This window comes from Schistocerca americana, chromosome 7 (genome assembly GCF_021461395.2).
Source record: "Schistocerca americana isolate TAMUIC-IGC-003095 chromosome 7, iqSchAmer2.1, whole genome shotgun sequence".
In the NCBI taxonomy this organism is placed as follows: Eukaryota; Metazoa; Arthropoda; class Insecta; order Orthoptera; family Acrididae; genus Schistocerca; species Schistocerca americana.
The window spans coordinates 377,044,536-377,063,848 of NC_060125.1; the positions used below are offsets into that span (position 1 = coordinate 377,044,536).

The window sequence follows — 19,313 nt, forward strand, 5'->3', positions numbered from 1 at the left end:
AGAGAAAACTGTCTGAGTACGTTGACTTTTGCTCAGCTGTTTGAAAATAAAATAACGTAAGAGTTTTTCCAGCACTGTCATTCTTTACATACAAAGGGGAAGTTTCAGCATCCATTTGTGGTGCATTGGATGGTAAACATATAGCCATTAAACGCCACCTGGAAGTCGTGCAGAAATTTACAGTTACAGAGACGGTTACGGCATAAGAATGTTGGCTTTAGCTGATGCCAATTGTAAATTCATTTATGCAGATGTGGGCACAAACGGAAGGGCTAATGATGGAAGTGAGTTTAGGATATCTACTTTGAAAACAGCCATTGTTGAAAACAGCCTGAATTTCCATCTTGAATACATTGTTGTAGCAGATGGCGGGTTTCCCTTGTATAGAGATTTGATGAAACCATTCTCAAGAAGAAACTTGTCCTTAGAAGAACACATATTCAGCTACTGGTTGTCAAGCAAGAGCGCAAAGAGTTGTTGACAACGTATTCGACAAATTAGCAACTAGATTTAGAGTATTACGAAAAGGCATTTAAGTCAATTTATGCACAGTTGATCTAACTGTGCAAGCTGCATGTTCGATTCGCAACTGGTTACGTACAGGATCGCCATGTATGTACTTTGAAAGTTATTGGCCGAAGACACAGAAACAGGAGTGCTGCTACCAGACTTACGGCGCACACCTGGAATCGAGCTACCATCCATAAATAGTGTTCATCCAAGAAACACTCAAAGCAGGCATCAGAAAGAAGGAATAAAAGGGCTCAACAAAGAAGAACAAGTTCCTTGGCGAATGAAGGCCATTGGAACGTAAATTTGGTGGAAGAAGATGAGTATTTCAAACTTATGATCTTATCTACCTTTGTACAACGATTTAGCTATTTTACTCTTGTAAAATTGGAATTTTAATGCTTTCTAATAAACGGATCAATCTCGAGATATGGAAGCTTGTAAATAATTTTTAGTAAATAATCAATAAAAACAAATTAGTTATCAAATTACTAAAAAATTTTCATTTTATCATTATTTTGCTTGCTTTGGGAAATATAATTAAACATTTCCATGTGTTAACAATTCTAAAATTCTAAAAAGCCAATTTTTAGCTGTCTTTATATTTAGTAATTTTTAAGACATGTACTTACAATAGGATACGTTAACTTACCAAATACGATTGAGAGTCTGACACCATAGAAACACATTAAACAATAAAACATCTGTTTAGATATGCTAGAGACAGGTATTTGTCTAGCATACGTAAACAGATATGCTATTGTGCAACGTGTTTGTATGATGTAACAACCATCTGTGGGCAATATGTTTATGGACATGGCCTTTTGGACAAGGTGCTTTATGTTTTTAAATAGTTTACGAACCATAAACGTTTATAATGTGCTGAATTTTATCCACTTGACGTATTGTACGTGATGTTCAGCGTAAAATGAACGTCTTTTACAGCAAAAAGATTGAAATGTTTTGCGCTGAAGGATGAACATGTAGAGCAAGTTACAACATGATTTTTGAGAGGTGACGATCAAAACTGTATGGCTACCCGTGGTCTAAGGGTCCCTGGCCTCCACCTCTTCCCTGGCATGTAGAGCATACCGGGAACCCCCGTGGGGTCCATGCTTCGGATTCCAAGTGGGCCACACTAGCAAATTACAAAACACAGCCTGATTGATTTTAAAAAAGGGGGTATCGTCTTTGATTAGTAATCAAAACATCCTCGGTCCAGTGTTCGAATCCCGCCACTGCTTAAACTTTGATTAATAATCAGCATTGGTGGCCAAAGACTTCCGGCAGAAGAACTTACCCTCGTTATGCCAACGGTCTTGTCAAAAAGGGTGGAGGAGCAGACAGAGACTCAGGGCACTTTCTTGTCCTAGTGGTAGGAAACTGTCCCTAAAGGTGGAAGAATCAGCAGAGATCAACGGCATGAGGATGCAGAAGGGAATGGAAACCACTGCATTAAAGACACGTAACGTGTATCCAGAGGACATGTGGCCTGTAATTGAAAAGTGTCATGATGATCTCTCCATTGGCGAAAGATTTCAGAACAGTCCTCCATAAGGAACTCCCGGAGGGGACTGCCAAGTGGGAGCTGAACATGAGAAAAAGACTGAATAATCAACGAAAGGATAACGTTCTACGAATTGGGGCATGGAATGTCAGAAGCTTGAACGTAGTCGGGAAACTAGAAAATCAGAAAAGGGAAATACAAAGGCTCAATCTAGATATAGTAGGGGTCAGTGAAGTGAAATGGAAAGAAGACAAGGATTTCTGCTGAGATGAGTGTAGGGTAATATCAACAGCAGCAGAAAGTGGTATAACGGGAGTAGGATTCGTTATGAATAGGAAGGCAGGGCAGAGAGTGTGTTACTGTGAACAGCTCAGTGATAGGGTTGTTTCTTTTCAGAATCGACAACAAACCAACACCGACAACGATAGTTCTGGTATATGTGCCGACGTCGCAAGCTGAAGATGAAGAGAATGAAAAGTATATGAGGATATTGAAAGGGTAATACAGTACGTAAAGGGAGACGAAAATCTAACAGTCATGGAAGAGTGGAATGCAGTTACGGGGGAAGGAGTAGAAGAAAAGGTTACAGGAGAATATGGGCTTAGGACAAGGAATAAGAAAGGAGAAAGACTAATTGAGTTCTGTAACAAGTTTCAGCTAGTAATAGCGAGTACTCTGCTCAAGAATCACAAGAGGAGGAGGTATACCAGGAAAATGCCGGATAATACGGGAAGATTTCAGTCATGGCAAGACAGAGATTCCGAAATCAGATACTGGATTGTAAGGCGTACCCAGGAGCAGATATAGACTCCGATCACAATGTACTAGTGATGAAGAGTAGGCTGAAGTTCAATAGATTAGTCAGGAAGAATCCATACTCAAAGAAGTGGGATGCGAAGATACTAACGAATGACGAGATCCGCTTGAAGTTCTCTAAGGCTGTAGGTACAGAAATAAAGAATAGTCCAACAGGCAGTACAGATGAAGAGGAACTAACATTTCTGAAAAGGGCCATCACAGAAGTAGGAAAGGGAAACATAGGTACAAAGAAGGTAACTGCGAAGAAACCACTCTGAGTGAGTCACTCTGAGGATGGCTGGAAGATACACTACCGAAATATCAATGGAAGAAATTTTATTTGCGCAGCTGCATGCCCGAAATTTAATGGACTACTCATTACGCCGGGAGAAGTTGAAAATGCACAACAGAAGAAATACTTAATTTGATCGATGAAAGGAGGAAGTACAAAAATGTTACGGGAAATTCAGGAATACAGAAATACAATTTGCTGAGGAATGAACTAAATAGGAAATGCAGCGAAGCTAAGATGAATTGGCTGCATGAAAAATGTGAAGAAATCGAAAAAGAAATTATTGTTGGAAGGACAGACTCAGCATACAGGAAAGTCAAAACAACCTTCAGTGACATTAAAAGCAAGTGTGGTAACATTAAGAGTGCAATGGGAATTCCAATGCTAAATGCAGAGGAGAGAGCGGATAGATGGAAAGAATACATTCAAACCTCTATGAGGGGAAGATTTGTATGATGTGAAATAACAGGAAACAGGAGTCGATTTAGAAGAAATAGGGGATCCAGTACTGGAATCAGAATTTAAAAGGGCTTTGGAGGACTTAAGATCAAATAAGGCAGAAGGGATAGGTAACATTCCATCAGAATTTCTAAAATCATTGGGTTAGTGGCAACAAAACGACTATTCACGTTGGTGTGTAGAATGTAAGAGTCTGGCGACATACCATCTGACTTTCGGAAAAATATCATCCACACAATTCCGAAGACTGAAAGAGCTGACAAGTACGAGAATTATCGCACAATCAGCTTAACAGCTCATGCATCCAAGTTGCTGACAAGAATAATGTACAGAAGAATGGAAAAGAAAATTGAGGATGTGCTAGATGACGATAAGTTTGGGTTTGGAAAAGGTAAAGGCTCTAGAGAGGCAATTCTAACGTTGCGGTTGATAATGGAAGCAAGACTAAAGAAAAATCAAGACGCTTTCACAGGATTGTCGATCTGGAAAAAGCCTTCGACAATGTAAAATGGTGCAAGATGTTCGAAATTCTTGGAAAAATATGGGTAAGATATAGGGAGAGACGGGTAATATACAGTATGTACGAGAGCCAAGAGAGAATAATAAGAGTGGACGACCAAGAACAAAGTGCTCGGTTTAAAAAGGGTGTAAGACAGGAATGCAGTCTTCTCCGCTACTGTTCAATCTGTACATCGAAGAAGCAGTTCCAGGAGTGGAATTAAAATTCAAGGTGAAACGATATTAATGATAAGATTCGCCGATGACATTGCTATCCTGAATGAAGTGAATAAGAGTTGCACGATCTGCTGAACGGGATGAAAAATGTAATGAGTAGAGAATATGGACTGAGAGTAAATGGAAGAAATACGAAAGTAATGAGATACAGCAGAAATAACAGCGAGAAACTTAACGTCAGGATTGATGGTCACAAAGTAGATGAAGTTAAGGAATTCTGCTACCCAGGCAGGAAAAAAATAAAAAATAAAAAAAATAAAAAAAAATGACGGGCCGGAGCAAGGAGGACATCAAAAGCAGACAAGCAATGGCAAAAAGGGTATTCCTGGCCAAGAGAAGTCTACTAGTATCAAATATAAGCCTTAATTTGAGGAAGAAATTTCTAAGAATGTACGTGTGGAGTACGGCATTGTATGATAGTGAAACATGGGTTGTGGGAAAACTGGAGCAGAAGAGAATCGAAGCATTTGAGATGTGGTGCTACAGACGAATGTTGAAAATTAGGTGGACTGAAAAGGTAAGGAATGAGGAGGTTTTAAGCAGAATCTGAAAGGAATGGAATATGTGGAAAACACTGATAAGGAGAATGGTTAGGAGGATAGGACATCTGTTAAGCCATGAGGGAAAGACTTCCATGGTACTAGAGGGAACTGTAGAGAGTAAAAACTGCACGAAATAATTGAGGACTTAGGTTGCAAGTACTCCTCTGAGATGAAGAGGTTGGCACAGGAGAGGAATTCGTGGCGGGCAGCATCAAACCACTCACAAGACTGATAAAAAAAAAATAAAAAAAATTGCTGCCCGTCGTTCTCATTATATTGAGGATTAGCTTTGTTGGGAATTTCAGATCCTCACCAACCTGCTACACTTTTCCACATTCTCACCATTCAGCTCCTTGTACAACTGCACTATTCTCAGCAACCCATATGCATAGAGGTTCCCCATATGGAAAGTGAACCAATTGACAACTGTGGTTTTTAGATCCTCGTGGTCCACAAGCCATTGTTGTCATATCAGCGTCTCGTCACCTGTAACAATGTCGTAAAAGAAATCATCTTCATATATTCGATATCAGTTCAGAGATGCTCATCCGCTTGACATTATTTCCACTTTGCGATGGTTGAAAAACATTTTCGGTACCCACCTTGCACGCAGTTTTCAGTACCCTAGCATTTCCGTGACGCGTCGACATGAAGAAATTCAGTAGCCACAGGACCCATCGTAAATCTTCGATCAGGTAGCAGATTATATTCCACATGTTGCATGAGATGATTCTGAGGTTATTGCAATCTCTACTGATGTATAAATATCGAGACATCACAATTGTAGCAGTCTTCCCAATAGTTACGATCGTAGAAGCCCGTCTCTGGCTTTGTTCGACTCCAAGAGTCTAGCAGCAGTACGCTCAATTAGTAGCCCTAGCGTCTTCTAACTAGGTTACTTTACACATGCACTGCACTTTCTCCCAACAAATTAAATTCTTCTGAGTTCAAGTGTACATGTCATTACTAGACCTAGATATTAAAAGGATATGATATACTCCAGAATTTACAACTAATGTTGAAACGAGACACTTTGAGGTTTTTTCTCTTTATTATTGGCGCTAACTTCAATATTACTGTATTAAAAGAAATACTGCTCATTTCTGCATTTCCTTAGTCCTTCAAAGAATATACTTTCTGATACAATTGCAAAACTAAGCAAACAATGTTGACATTACACCGATCCTACGAAATTTTTCATGAATATTAAGAACAATAGTGCTTTTATCAGACTTCCGTGGGCTACACTTGATGTAACACGCATTTGCAAATAAACATGCGTGGTTATGTAATATATACGACGACGTCCTGAAAAGCAATCCTTCCGAATTTCTTATATGAATACTCTTAATGCTTTTTAATTCAAAAGCGTTATTAACATTTGCACCTTTAATCTTTAACTCTACATATTTATTTCTCAACATAGTCATCCTGGTGACGAACACACTTCTCCCAACGAGAGACCAGTTTGTTGATACCGTGACTGGAGAATGTTTGACTTTGTCGACGGAGCCACAACTTCCCCTCCGCTTGCACCGCTTCATCACTATCAAAGGGAAGTACTCGAAAGTGTTATTTAAGCTTTGGAAACTGATGAAAGTCAGATGGCGGCAAGTCGGGACTATAAGGAGGAAGATCAAAGACAGGGAACTCAAGGGGTCAGATTGCTGCAGACGTCACAGCACTCGTATGTGGTTTGGCATTGTCACGCTGAAGGAGAAGCTACTCCATGTGTGGACGAACTCTTCGAATTCGAAACTCGATTACGTTACATACCGGCAGGTTATTCGCTACAATTCGGAACCCTCCTGCGGCAGAAGGCTGCAAATATGTAGACACGAAGAATAAAAATGGAGACTGTGAATAATGTTTCTGTTATTTAAAGAGCTATAAGACTTTTCACGTGAAAAATTCTGAGGGATTACTTTTCAGCATGCCCCGGTACTTGCTTAAACGTGTCATCCATTAGGAATGTATGCAGGATTCCATCAATTTATCAGCTACGGAAATATTTAAACTTAATATCTCAGTGCGATCCCTAGAATCAGAAAATAGATATACTTGCAGTTTCTGTAAGAAACTAAAATCAGTTTCTGTATAGATTCTGAGGCAGTTTATGGAGAAAAATCAAACTGTTATTTGCTTATGTATGTCTCTTTCGTTTTCATCATGTAGCAAGGCCAACATATACCACAATTGTAGCTGTAAAGTAAGAGTAGTAAAACAGTACGCATTAAAAGTGGAGTTACATTGTAATGATTGTATTGTGAATGAACCTACTCCTTTTTTTTGCTCTGCTGAATTTCTCTTTGCATGAGTATAAACGAAGGTTTGTCATAAATAGTCAAAAATAAACTTGCGTAATTAATTTTTTGCAGGTACACATTAAAACCCTCGCGGCACAGTACCGTAGCACACTGCTAAAGGAGGCAGAACAAGATGGTGCAGCCCATCGTTAAAGATGAGTATCGTGTGGTGATCTGTTTTGTGGATTTCAAGGAGAACAACGCTGCAACAGTCCATGCTGAGTAGGTGTAAGTGTACGACAACAATGCACCATTACATGACACAGCGGTTACGTGGCGGAGACTTCCATTGTGGTCAAACAACTCTGAATGATGAAGAACGAAGTGCTGAATCATTCATCTGTCAAGAACAGAGAATCGCAAGAGAAGTGGATGCCTCGGTGGTCGAAGACCAGCTTATCACAACCGTCTCGGTAGTGTAGAAACTGAAAATGGAGTGGTGGAGCAATTTTCAACATCTTGCTGGATATTCAGAAGAAGATGTAAGTCACCGCCCGCTGGGGGCCGCTACTTCTCACACCCATTCAAAAGGCCCAGCGAACCAAGGTAGCAGCAGAAATGTTGTAGCTGCGTCAGACCAGTCAAGTTGACATCGCCAGCGGACTAATCACCATGGAACAGTACTGGGGGTGTATCAGTCTGATCCTGAGACAAAGGAGCAGACCAATCGGTCGGTGTATCTGCTGGGTAATTTTTGTGATTGCCGACAGAATATGATCTTAAGGGACAAATCGTCACAGGAGCGTACTATTGTAAACTAATAACGAGATTGTGAGAGGCTGTCAGGGCGGAGCATCGTGGGAAGCTGTCCAAGGGTGCCCTTCTGCTCCACAAAAACGCCCCAGCTTATTCGCATGGAACGTAGTCACACATGCTGCATATTTGGGCTATAAAATTTTTCTTCAGCTCCTTTTTCTCTTGACGTGGCTCCCAGTTACTTCTACTTCTTTCCTGGGATGAAGCAACCATGTCTTGGCAGGCATTTCCAGAATAAAAGTAAGATTATTTTCCTGCACAGACGAAAAAATAGTTCAAATGGCTCTAAGCAATATGGGATTTAACATCTGAGGTCATCAGTCCCCTAGCCTTGGAACTACTTAAACCTAACTAACCTAAGGACATCACACACATCAATGTCCGAGGCAGGGATTCGAACCTACGACCGTAGCAGTCCCGCGGTTCCGCACTGAAGCGCCTAGAACCGCTCTGTCACAGCGCCCGGCTGCACAGCCAAAATTCAGATTCTGCCAAGTCATCCATCTTTGACAAATGTGTCTCATTGAAGGGTGAATATGTACAAAATGATTAACTTCATCATCCGCTCTAATGATAGGAACTCGATTTTTGTGAGGTGATCATTAAAACTTCATAACTAGCCAGCGTAGAACAGGAAAGAAAGAATTGTTTGTGGCACACTTCCACCAGCTTCCGCGACAAGTGCATAACGTAAGTTTGAGGAAGGCGGCGGTTACACATCCCGACGTCGAATGGGTCGTTAGAGAATAGGCTCCAGTAGGAAAATTTTGGACTACAGACTATAGACTACAGACAAGATTGGCAACGCATGCGGACACGACCCGATAGTTGCTAGTTTGAATTCCAGAGCTAGTACCAATTTTCATCGTCAACATTTCACCTACAAGAGGAGAGTCAATTTCAGTTCATATGCCATAAATAACCGAACGACTTCAGGCTGGGGACACAGGTGAGGTTATACCACCTGTTTCATCCCTTTGAGTGACGCAGAAATATCCAAATATCTATTCTCATGCTCCTCGGCACTTATGAATGACAGGAGTGTGAAAGATTCTTAGAGGTGAAGACTACGTCCCATTGCTAACCATATCCAGACATATGTCAAGTCTGTCTTAAATCTCAAGACACGACGAAAGCTGTGCCACAGAACTTACTCGAATAGCGGCAGTAGAATAAAAATACATATATTACATATTTTAATGATCTTGATCGCAATATAATGTAGTAACAAGATACCAGCCCCCGTAGCCAAGGCCACTAACGCGTGATTGTGCGACAGCGCAGGACTCGGAGATAAGGCGAGTCCAATGAAATTTTCACTCCAGTATTTGGCCGGCAAGGGGAGGAGAGCTGACGGCGAAAAGTTCCTCGTCAACAGTCTTAGCGCCAGTACCCAGGGTTAAATTTCAAATCTTTTTGCAGTGTCACATGAAGTGAGGCCTTGTGAAACTGTTTATGGTGATCCAGCCATAGGATGCAGCTGTTAGGTCCGGCAGCCTCCTTGTTGTTATTCGAGAGGAAATGCCTCTGAGCATTATGGGACTTAACATCTATGGTCATCAGTTCCCTAGAACTTAGAACTACTTAAACCTAACTAACCTATGGACATCACACAACACCCAGTCATCACGGGGCAGAGAATATTCGAGAGGAGTAGGATATGCGACGGCACTGGGTTTTCACCCTACCCCTTCTTTAATCATTACACCGCACAAACATAACACTATGCTATACACTATCCAGTACACTCGTCTACACTATCCCAGTAGACATGCGACACAACTCTCACGTATCCCCAGGGAAAGGGGCCAATGTGCGCTGAGGAAGAACACCCTTTCCGACAGGCGGCTGAACTCACCCTGTGGGGTATGCCAGCCAACAATGTCATACGGCAGTTGTATTTTACTAAATGATACTAACCCAGTCCGTTTAAAACAGCGCAACCTCATTCGTTTCATCCCTAGTAAAATGCTGTTTCACGAAGAAGTTAATTAACTAATGTACGAAGCTAATCAGACTCGGTCCGTTCGATTCTTAATGCCGATCACTGCAAACACTACACACCATGATGTAACGCTACATACATTATCAGCTGACGTCAGGATATTGACAACAATATTTTGCTTACTGCAACTTCCATTTGCTACTCCGAAAATGTGAATAAACACACCTCCATGACGAGTGAGGTTTGGAGCTCAGAAAGATGGTAAGATGTTAGTATTATCCACTGAACTAAAGGTTTCCAGAAAAGAAAAGAAAATTATAGTTCGAAAATGTGATGTGACATGAAACAGATATTTCAAACAGCGACATACTTGCAAAAAGCTTTTCATCCCACATTTCACACCCTTAGGAGTGGAATTTCAGACAATTAATTATTGAACGATGCCTACAGTATAAGGTCCACACCTTCTCCAAACTTCAGTTTCTATCCTTAGCGGTTTAGGCTGGGCGATCAAGAGTCAGTGAATCAGTCTGACCCTCTTTCACCCCATTGGGGTTGAATTTTGGAAGACAGTGGAACACTTGTGTTTTCATCTCTAATCGAGACGCCAAACACCAATTTTCAAAGATTTTGTTTTAAAAATGCTTTCGCAATGAAATATTTTCATAAAACGTTTCACACTCTATTTCACACCCTTAGCGGTTGAGTTTCCAAAAACAGTGACTTGCGTATGTTTCGTTTCAAGCAGAGAAACCAAACACAAATTTTCATAGATTTAGCTTCAAAAGTGCTTGCACAACGAAATATTTTGATAAAAGCTTTCATCTCTCGTTTCACCCCCAGAGTAGTTGACACATGTATTTTTAATTTCTAATTGAGAAGCCGAATTTAAATGTTCTAGATTTAGCTTTAAAATGCTTTTATAATAAAATATTTTCGCATAAAATTTCAGACCATATTTCACCCCCTTAGGTGTTCAATTTCCAAAAACACTGAAACAAGGATTTTTTCATCTGTAACAGAGAAGTCAAATAACAATGTTCATGGATGTAGCTTTAAAAATACCTCAGTAGTTCTTTAATAATGACATATCTTCAAAAAATGATTTCACCCCTACAGGATTATATTTCCAAAAATGCTGAAACACGAGTTTCTTTATTTCTGACCAAGAAAACATATACCAATTATCGTAGTTTTAGCTTCAAAATTTCCTTAATAGCGACATTTAAAAATAGCACCTTCTTCCCTTGTTTCACTCCCTTGCTTGGAATTTCGAAAAATCCCTTTCTAAATGACGCCTATAGTATAAGATCCACACCTACTCTAAATTTCAGGTTTCTACCGCAAGCGGTTTGGACTGGGCTATGATGAGTCAGTCCGTCAGTCAGACAGGACATTACCATTCAGATACAGAGATTGACCAACTGTAAATACATTTGACGATTCATTTGCTTTCACTAGAAGAAGTTTTCCAGTTCTGTCTGTGAATACAGTATTGCTGTTAGAATCGAAGATATATTTTCGATGATTGACACTATTTGGGAAGTCATTGATGTATATCACGAACAGCATTGGTCCCAAGATGCTACCCTGAGGAAATCCTATGTTAATGTATTTTGATTTTTGTAAATAAAACAGTCTTAATCACTTAATGGCTTTTAGTAGGTGATCCAAACTACTTCATTCGCGAAATATTCACAATGATAATTGACTGATACACACAATTTATTTTCTTTATTAATATTTTGGTTCTAATAATATTGTACGAGAGGTGTTCCATAAATAATGCAATGCTTTTTGTCGACCAGTTTCGCTGGAAAAAATGGGGAATTTGTTGTGGGGTATCGTAGAATATTCCCGCTTCAAATGTTCAAATGTGTGTGAATTCCTATGGGACCAAACTGCTGAGGTCATCGGTCGCTAGACTTACATACTATTTAAACTAACTTACGCGAAGGACAGCACACACACCAATGCCCGAGGGAGGACTCGAACCTCCGGCGGGAGTAATTCCCGCTTCAAATCCTACAGTTCCAAGAAGTTCCGACAGGTGGTGTCGCTGTCCATAGCCTTCAAAATGTTTGTAACGGAGGTGTGTTCCAAGCAGGGAGCTGTCATCGAGTTTCTTTTGGTGGAAAACCAGGGCATCGCAGATATTAACAGGTGCTTGTAAAATGTGTGCATAGACCTGGTAGTGAACAAAAGCACGGTCAGTCGTTGGGCGAGGAATCTGTCACTATCGCAACGAGTTGCGCAAACGCTTCCAATCTGCCGCGTGCCGATCGGCCGCACACAGCTGTGTTACCATCGGTAAATTGAAGAACCGTCTTCAACGTGTTCGTCGCCAAAAAAATGCAAACGAACTTCTTGTCCATAACACCGCAAGGCCTCGCACAAGTCAGAATGTGGAGAATAATATGGTGTATTGGAATCATGAATAAAACCAATTTGCTTTCTGAAAAAAAAAATTGTGTTGCATTACTTATTGAACGCCGTTCGTACAGTCATGTCTAGTACGTCAATGTCATCCTACTGTACCTGATACTTGTAACATTTGCGTATAGTCATGCTGTTGCCATCCTTTCATGACTCATTACATGTGGTCAGGACTTGCCCTTCATTTGAGAATGAACCCTTCATTTGCCACGCTTGCTTATTATGTAGCGTGACAGACCAGTTAAGTATGACGAGATGATGCAGGTTTCAGATGGCGCATTCCACGGGCTGGCGCGGCTCCACCAACTTGTGCTGTCGGACAACTGGCTGACTTCTGTGCCGGTGGACGCGTTCCCAGCCAGCCTGCTGGAGCTGGACCTGTCGAGCAACCCACTGTCGCTGCCCACGGCTGGGCCCTTCCTGAGGGCGGAGGGCATCACCACGCTCAACCTGTCGCACTGTGCCGTCACCTCCGTGGGCGACGACGTCTTCTCGCAGATGCCGTCGCTCGTCCAGCTCGATCTAAGGGGTAACCCCCTGAACCAGCTGTCGCCGTTGGCCTTCCTTGGGCTGCGCCAGCTCTTCGTGGACGAGGGCTCTTTGGGCGTCCATGCATATGCTGTCAAGCAGGTCGTCCAGGATGTGGTCGAAGTTCCCAGGTAACGCCCTTTCCTGATCTTTGAGTACGATTTTTTTTCCCTGTTCAGCTATATGTTATACTCATTATCCTGCGAACCAAAGACTTCTTAAGCCAACAGACCCCAATCCCTCTTCCTCGACGGATCATATACAATGGTATCATCAGGAGTTTCCCAGGAACTGTGATAGCACAAACTCTTTTTCCCTGTACACATAAATGACGTGGCAGACAGGTTGAGCAGCATTAAGCGACTGCTTGCTGACGTTGCTGCAGTGTATGGGAGAGTGTCGTCGTTGAGTGACAGTAGGAGGATGCAAGATGACTTTTGACAAAATTTGTAGTTGGTGTGATGAATGGCAGGTGGCTCTAACTGTAGAAAAAAAATGGTTGAAATGGCTCTGAGCACTATGCGACTTAACTTCTGAGGTCACCAGTCACCTAGAACTGAGAACTAATTAAACCTAACTAACCTAAGGACATCACACACATCCATGCCCGAGGCAGGATTCGAACCTGCGACCGTAGCGGTCGCTCGGTTCCAAACTGTAGCGCCTAAGCCGCACGGCCACTCGGGCCAGCAACTGCAGAAAAAAATGTAAGTTAATGCAGAGGGATAGAACAAAAATCCCATGATGCTTGAACACAGCATTAGTATCGTACTGTTTGACGAAGTCACGCTGATTGAATATGTCGACGCAACGCTGCAAAGCGATATGAAATTCAACAAGCACGTAAGGGTGGTAGTAGGGAAGGCTAAGAGTCAACTTCGGTTTATTGTGGAAATTTTAAGTAAGTGTGGTTCGTCCGTATAGGAGACCGCATGTGGGACACTCGTACGACCCGTTCTTGATTACTGCTCGAGTGCTTGGAATTCCCAGCAGTTTGGATTAAAGAAAGACATTGAAACAATTCAGAGGCGGGCTGCTAGATTTGGTACTTGTAGGTTTGATCAAAACGCAAGTATTTTGCAAATGCTTGAGAAACTCAAATGGGAATTCCTGCAGAGAAGATGACGCTCTTTACAAGGAGTACTACTCAGAAAATTTGAAGCTGGCTGAAGAACGATTCTAATTCCACCAACATACGTTTCGTGTAAAGACCACGAAGCTAAGGTATGAGAGATTAGGGCCCATGCTTAGGTATTGACTGTTGGTGGTACGAGATACCTTCTGCCACGCACCGTACGGTGGCATGCAGAGTACGTACGTAGATGTAGATTACTTTATTTAATATCTTTTTCGTAACAGTGCAAAGGTTTCGTCACAATTTTGGTTCACCATCTCCTAAATAGGAATATTTGATGGACTTTGGGAAAAGTTCCTGCATGTGCCTTACAGCCAAGGAAACCGTCAAAAACCTAGGGTGGATCTGCTGTTACTGCTGCCTGGCTTCTGCAGCTGAAAGACGCCAACTGATCTTCACATACCTTTTGACAATCGCAGTTATCTGAATCGCATGGACTGACTGAGTGGCAGGTCATTCACCATGGACTCACATACTGAGATGAATATGATGCCCAATGGAACAACAGTATGAATAGCGTAGCCCTAGTGAGTCCTGGGTGTTGGTTCTTTCAAAGAGCACTAAAATTTAACAGTTGGGAAAGGGATTTTCTACTTATTAAAATGAAATATCGGTCCAAATTGACCCGATCTTATTAAAATATTCTCTCTGAGTACATACAGCACATTATCGTGGTCAAAGAATCACAGTGAAAGGAAAACTGTGTATCATAAATACAGAACAGCTCCAAACTAACGACAGGTATATTGCTGACAAAGTTCTCGAGAATTAGGTGGAGAGGCCGGCCGTGGTGGCCGAGCGGTTCTAGGCGCTACAGTCTGGACCCGCGTGACCGCTACGGTCGCAGGTTCTAATCCTGCCTCGGGCATGGATGTGTGTGATGTCCTTAGGTTAGTTAGGTTTAAGTAGTTCTAAGTTCTAGGGGACTGATGACCTTAGAAGTTAAGTCCCATAGTGCTTAGAGCCATTTGAACCAATTAGGTGGAAAGGAAATGATTGTCATGTCAGAACTCATTTGCGAGGAGACATAGCCACAGATGGGTGCACAGTGATTGCTCTGATCGTACCAGAAAGGCATATGGAAAACTCATGCACTTGTCATAAATTCGTCACTGGTGAGCCCTCGTGTAGTTAACATAAAGTGGTCACTGGTGAGCCCTCGGCTGCTTATCAAAATTTAAAAGAAACTTGCAGACTCTAATTAAGTGAAAACCATATCCTACAAACACCTAAAAACTCGCATTCCTGGATCTCCTGTGCCGCAGGGAAGGGATCTCATGCCCATACGATTGTCGGAGTGGGGAGGGGGGGGGGGGGGGGCAAAACCTCGGGGCATGGAATACTTTTAATATTGTGGAAGATAAATGGCGACTTTAAGCAGTGTTAAAAAGATCCAGTTCCAGCCCTGTTAAACTAGTGCGTAATACCAATTTTTCAATCGTTTTCTTGAAAGAAAATTGTCGGACTGCATATTTTCCTTTCCCTGAGAGCTAGGAGAGAGGTAGTGGGGACTTGCTCCAGATATAGGCACCCTTGCTTGCTAGTTCTCACGGTCATTGAGAGTTGCAGAGTCGAACACTGCGTGCAGGATTGTCAGCTGAACAGCAGCAAAAGGCAGATTTCTCGTCCCAATCCAAAGTCTACAATGAAGAGCAGACAAATCTGAAGTGAAGCCGAAATGTAAGTGCTCTAAAATTTGCTACCTCCTCTCTGTTCCCAGCAAAATCCATGTTAAACCAGTTTCGCGAATCGGAAGGCTACGCTAAGCTCAAATGGTTCAAGTGGCTCTGAGCACTACGGGACTTACCATCTGAGGTCATCAGTCCCCTAGAACTTAGAACGACTTAAACCTAACTAACCTGAGGACATCATACACATCCATGCCCGAGGCAGGATTCGAACCTGCGACCGTATCGGTCGCGCGGTTCCAGACTGAAGCGCCTAGAACCGCTCGGCCACGGCGGCCGGCCTACGCTAAGCGTTGTCCAGTGAGATTATACAGGGTGGGGCAAGCAAAAGTGGCCCGGACGAGTGGATTCGCCTGGTCATGAAGGTATGCATATTACCACACACCACAGTTACTTCCAACAGGATGCAGCAACTGCCCATACAGCTGGCCGAATCTTGGAGCACATTTACACAACTTTCACGCTTGAGAGAGTTGTTAGCAGACGTGAGTCTGGTCGTTGTCCTAGCTGGCCACCCAGGTCACTGTGCGATTACTTTGTGTGTACATCGCAACAACGGTCACAGTCTTCAAGAACTGCAGCAGAACATTTCAGAAGGGACTGCAGCGATTCCAGCAGTCAGCAACTTGCAACCAGGGCCAAAAAGTGCCGCGACGTGAATGGTAGTCACTTTCAACATCTGCTATAGTCACATTAGTACTGTATTTCCTTTCCACTGCTGTGTTTCTTTGCACCCTAGGGCTCTATTCTGCGGGGCACTTTCATTTGCCGCAATCTGTATTTGTAAAACTGGTACAGTGCCCTCATAAGAAAAGTTTAATGCAGTACTGCAGCCAATGGACTGCTTTGCACGTGTACAACTGTGAGAAACTGCCAGCCTGACTCGCATTCTTTTCTAGTTTCTTAAGACCAACCAATAAATTACTTTCCCGCTCTGCTGGAGAAAGACTACCCTGGCTCCACATTGAGTGTCCCCTGGCTGACGCAACTGCACATCCACAGAGGAGAGAAAAAAATTGACATTGCAGAGACGCATAGCTTCCTAAGGGGAAAAATAGGGGTTACATTTTTTGCTATATTTTCGTATATTTCTTGTTTACAATTCAAATTTCTGCTTTCACGCCATTATGGAGTACAATGCCAAAAGCAGGAATATGCAAATAGTAAGAGACATAGTAAAAATTCGAATTTTTTTTTAAAACATTAGATGTCTGCTGATACAAAATTATGAGATATGCTCTTATTTCTTAGGCCATTAACATCATTTTGCTGTGTACTGTGCAGGATGCCAAATGCATAGTTCAACACATTTGCTTAACATCGTATAAATAGCACAAATTTAACATCTCCTAGGAGTACAGCACATTATCCCAGAAGCGCATCATATCAGAGAAAGTCAGCTAAAACCAGGTAAACACAAGACCAATATATGCCTTTAAGACGTAATTATGAAAGTGATGTCAAAGAATGTAGACTCTAGAGGCCGATAGTGTGGGCCACGACAGCTATTACTGAGACCAGTTAAAGACGCGGCACGTTTTATGAGCTCTACAAAATACTTTGTGAATGTGGCCATTGTCACGTCAGCCAACCAGTGTGCACAGTAGAACAATTTAGGAAGGAGCGTAAAGTGTTTTATCGCCCAGGCTACCCCGAAAAATTCGCTTTAGCCGAGCGTGCTCTAGAAAACGGTCACCGTATCAAATGTGACGAAACTTCTGACGGGTCTCGCATTGACGGCTTCGGGCCAGTGTAATTAAAGAACCCATGGAAATGAAAATCACTGAGAACACCCTTAACAGAGACAGCGGCCTTAAGCTCAGCGCAATGTAGGATCCAGCAATCGGAAGGATGAAGTGGGCGCTTCGAACACAGAGTCAACGTATGCCCAAACATGGAGATACGATGAGCGCCAGTGACTTCACAGCCGGCAGCTAGAATCTACAAGGGCGTATCAGCAGCCCAGTAGCAATCATTCCGCTTGACAATGGATAAGGAGTACTTTGTAGAAAGATGGAGGCAGTCGGTGAACATTTTATTCAGCGCTGCAACGTGATAATCTGCATTTTTACGCTGTTCTTGTTCTTATTGTCTTTAGTCCGAAGGATGTTTTGATGCAACTCTCGATGTTAGTCTATCCTGTGCAAGCCTCTTCATCTCCGAATAACTACTGAATTTGAATATGCTTACTGTATTCATCTAAATTTTTACAACAATTTTAGCGCCTCCCCCTCCCCCCCTTACCAAATACACTTTCACACTTCCTCCCAATACCGAACGGACGATTCCATGATGCCTCAAACTATGCCCTGTCAACCGATCCTTCTTTTAGTCCATTGTGCCATAAACATATTTTCTCCCCTCATCGATTCGGTACATTCTTATTAGTTACGCGGTCTACCCATCTAAACTTCAGCATTCTTGTAAATCACCTTACTTTAAAAACATATATTTCTCCTTGGCTGAACCACTTATCATCCACGTTCTACTTTCGTACAAGGCTGCACTCCATACCTTCAGAAAATATTTCCTAACATTTCAGTCTATATTCCAGTTTAACAGTTTCTTCTTTGCAGAAATGATTTCCTTGTTCAAACCAGTCTGCATCCTATTACTTCGCTTACTTCGCACATCATCAGTCATTTACCTACTACTCAAATAGCAAAACTAATCTACTACGTTTAGTGTCTCATTTCCTCTCTAATTCCCTCAATATAGCGTGACTTAATTCGACTATATTCCATTATCGTTTTTTTTATGTTCATCTTACATCCTCGCCGGCTGAAGTGGCCGTGCGGTTCTAGGCGCTGCAGTCCGGAACCATGCTGCTGATAGGGTCGCAGGTTCGAATCCTGCCACGGGCATGGGTGTGTGTGATGTCCTTAGGTTAGTTAGGTATAAGTAGTTCTAAGTTTAGGGGACTGATGACCTCAGCTGTTAAGTCCCATAGTGCTTTAAGAGACATTTGAAACATTTGAATCTTATACTCTCGTTTCAGGACACTGCCCATTTTCCGTTAAACTGCTCTTCCAAGTCCTTTGCTGTCTCAGAATTACAATGTCACCGCCGAACATCGTTGTTTTTAATTATTTTCCCTGATGTTCAATTCCATTTCCTTAGTTCTGCCTGGCTTCCGTTACTGCTTGCTCAGTATACTAATTGAACAACAACTGGGAGGGGCTTTAACCCTGTCTCACTCTATTCTCAACTACTTCAGCTCTTTCATGTCCTTCGTCTCTTGTAACTGCAGTATGGTACTGTACAAGCTGTATATAACCTTTAGCTTCCTGTCTTTTACGCCTGCTACCTTCAAAATTTCAAAGAGCATATTTTAGTCAAAGCTGTGAGAAAGTTCCTCTAAGTCTACAAATATTATAAACGTAGGTTACACTTTCTTTAACCTATCTGCTAAGATAAGTCGTAGGGCCTTGCTTGTTACTATATGTCTCCGAAAACAAAACTGATCTTCCCCTACGTCGGCTTCTAAGAGTTTCGTCATTCATCTGTAATTAATCAGAGTCAGTATTTTCCTACTTATTGAACTGATAATTCGATAATGTTCACACCTGCTTCCATTGGAAATGTAATTATTACAGTGTGCAGAGGCTATTTTGCCTGTCTCATATTAACTTTGTCATTGCTGGCTACCCCAACGACCTCCCTGGTTATGAAGATA

The 19,313-nt window shown here is 42.1% G+C and overlaps 1 protein-coding gene across 1 annotated transcript in view; it reads left to right on the forward strand.

Moving 5' to 3' along the window:
* Window positions 1-19,313, forward strand: part of LOC124622953 — a 46,879-nt gene that overhangs the window by 16,614 nt on the left and 10,952 nt on the right. The window contains exon 4 of the mRNA XM_047148743.1: window positions 12,551-12,945. Coding sequence (XP_047004699.1) covers window positions 12,551-12,945 — 395 coding nt within the window. The remainder of the gene's footprint in view (window positions 1-12,550; window positions 12,946-19,313) is intronic.